The 1002-nt window shown below is 47.3% G+C and overlaps 1 protein-coding gene across 1 annotated transcript; it reads left to right on the top strand.

Moving 5' to 3' along the window:
* Positions 1-111: 111 nt before the first annotated feature.
* Pmar_PMAR000367 (hypothetical protein) lies at positions 112-891 on the top strand (the record flags this gene model as incomplete). The annotated part of the gene is made up of 1 exon (XM_002765053.1): positions 112-891. A coding segment is annotated over one exon (780 nt), but the record flags the coding sequence as incomplete, so codon positions are not given.
* Between the last annotated feature and the right edge of the window lie 111 nt (positions 892-1002).

Here is a 1002-nt window from a genome sequence, read left to right as displayed (position 1 = left end):
TCGGCTACTTCGAGTACTAATAATGATGCTATGATCAACGTGGCTAGTATAGGTCCATCGGCACAGACCGGTGCGACGACATCAACATCAACGACTAATAACTCTAGCGCCATGCCTAACATCCAGACGACTTCTTCAACAAGCTCTCCGGTTGTGGTATCTACGGTTTCTAGTGAGTCTATTCTTCCTGCTAGGACGAAGCGACTCTTTGTGCCCGTTCCTGAGAAGTTTGCTAATAAGCCAACGGACAATATACGTGACTGGTTTGAAGCTTATGAGCTCTATACCTACGGTAATCTCTATGATGATCGTGCTCGTGCCCGTTTCCTGGGTGCATTCCTTACTGGTGATTCTGCTAATGTTTGGAAGACTCAGTGCTCTAAGGTTAATTACGAAGCTGACAAGGCAATTCTCATTAAGACTTTTGAGAAGTGTCGATTGCCTGATGAAGCTTGGAGTCGGTTTGATAACTACCAGTGGGATCGCATCCAACCATTGTCGGTTTATGCAGCTGCCCTGTCACGATACTTGAACGAGTACAACGACTTGCTGAAGCCTGATTGTCGACTTTCACTACCTGCCAGAGAGACTCTTTTGGTTGAGAAGTTATCTAAGTTGGCTACAGGCGCGGCGAAGGCTGAGATTCGTCGGGCCCGTCCTCGGAGTGCTGCCGATGTTTGTGACCTTTTGGGTGCCTACGTTGACAACAGTGATCAGACTGGTATTAATGCTGTCCGTTCTATAGAACCTAAGTTAGATGCCAGCATTGAGATGTTATCCAAGCTACTTGGTGCCTTTGAGGGTGCCCAGTCGCGACAAGTTGAGCAGTTTGATCGACTCTGCGCCGTTTTGGGTAATCCACAGCCAAAAGGCCAACCTAATGGACAAGCAGTACAAAATGGTCAACAACGACGACGAGGTGTTCGTAGATGTGGTATTTGTTCTGGCCCTCATCTAACTCTGGAGTGCTTCCACAAGAAGTTTACTGTTGGTTGTGCTATT

The sequence above is a fragment of the Perkinsus marinus genome, assembly GCF_000006405.1.
Source record: "Perkinsus marinus ATCC 50983 genomic scaffold scf_1104296975910, whole genome shotgun sequence".
NCBI classification, from domain to species: Eukaryota; Perkinsozoa; order Perkinsida; family Perkinsidae; genus Perkinsus; species Perkinsus marinus.
The sequence above is the reverse complement of the archived record's forward strand: the minus strand, read 5'-3'. Positions and strand labels throughout refer to the sequence as shown.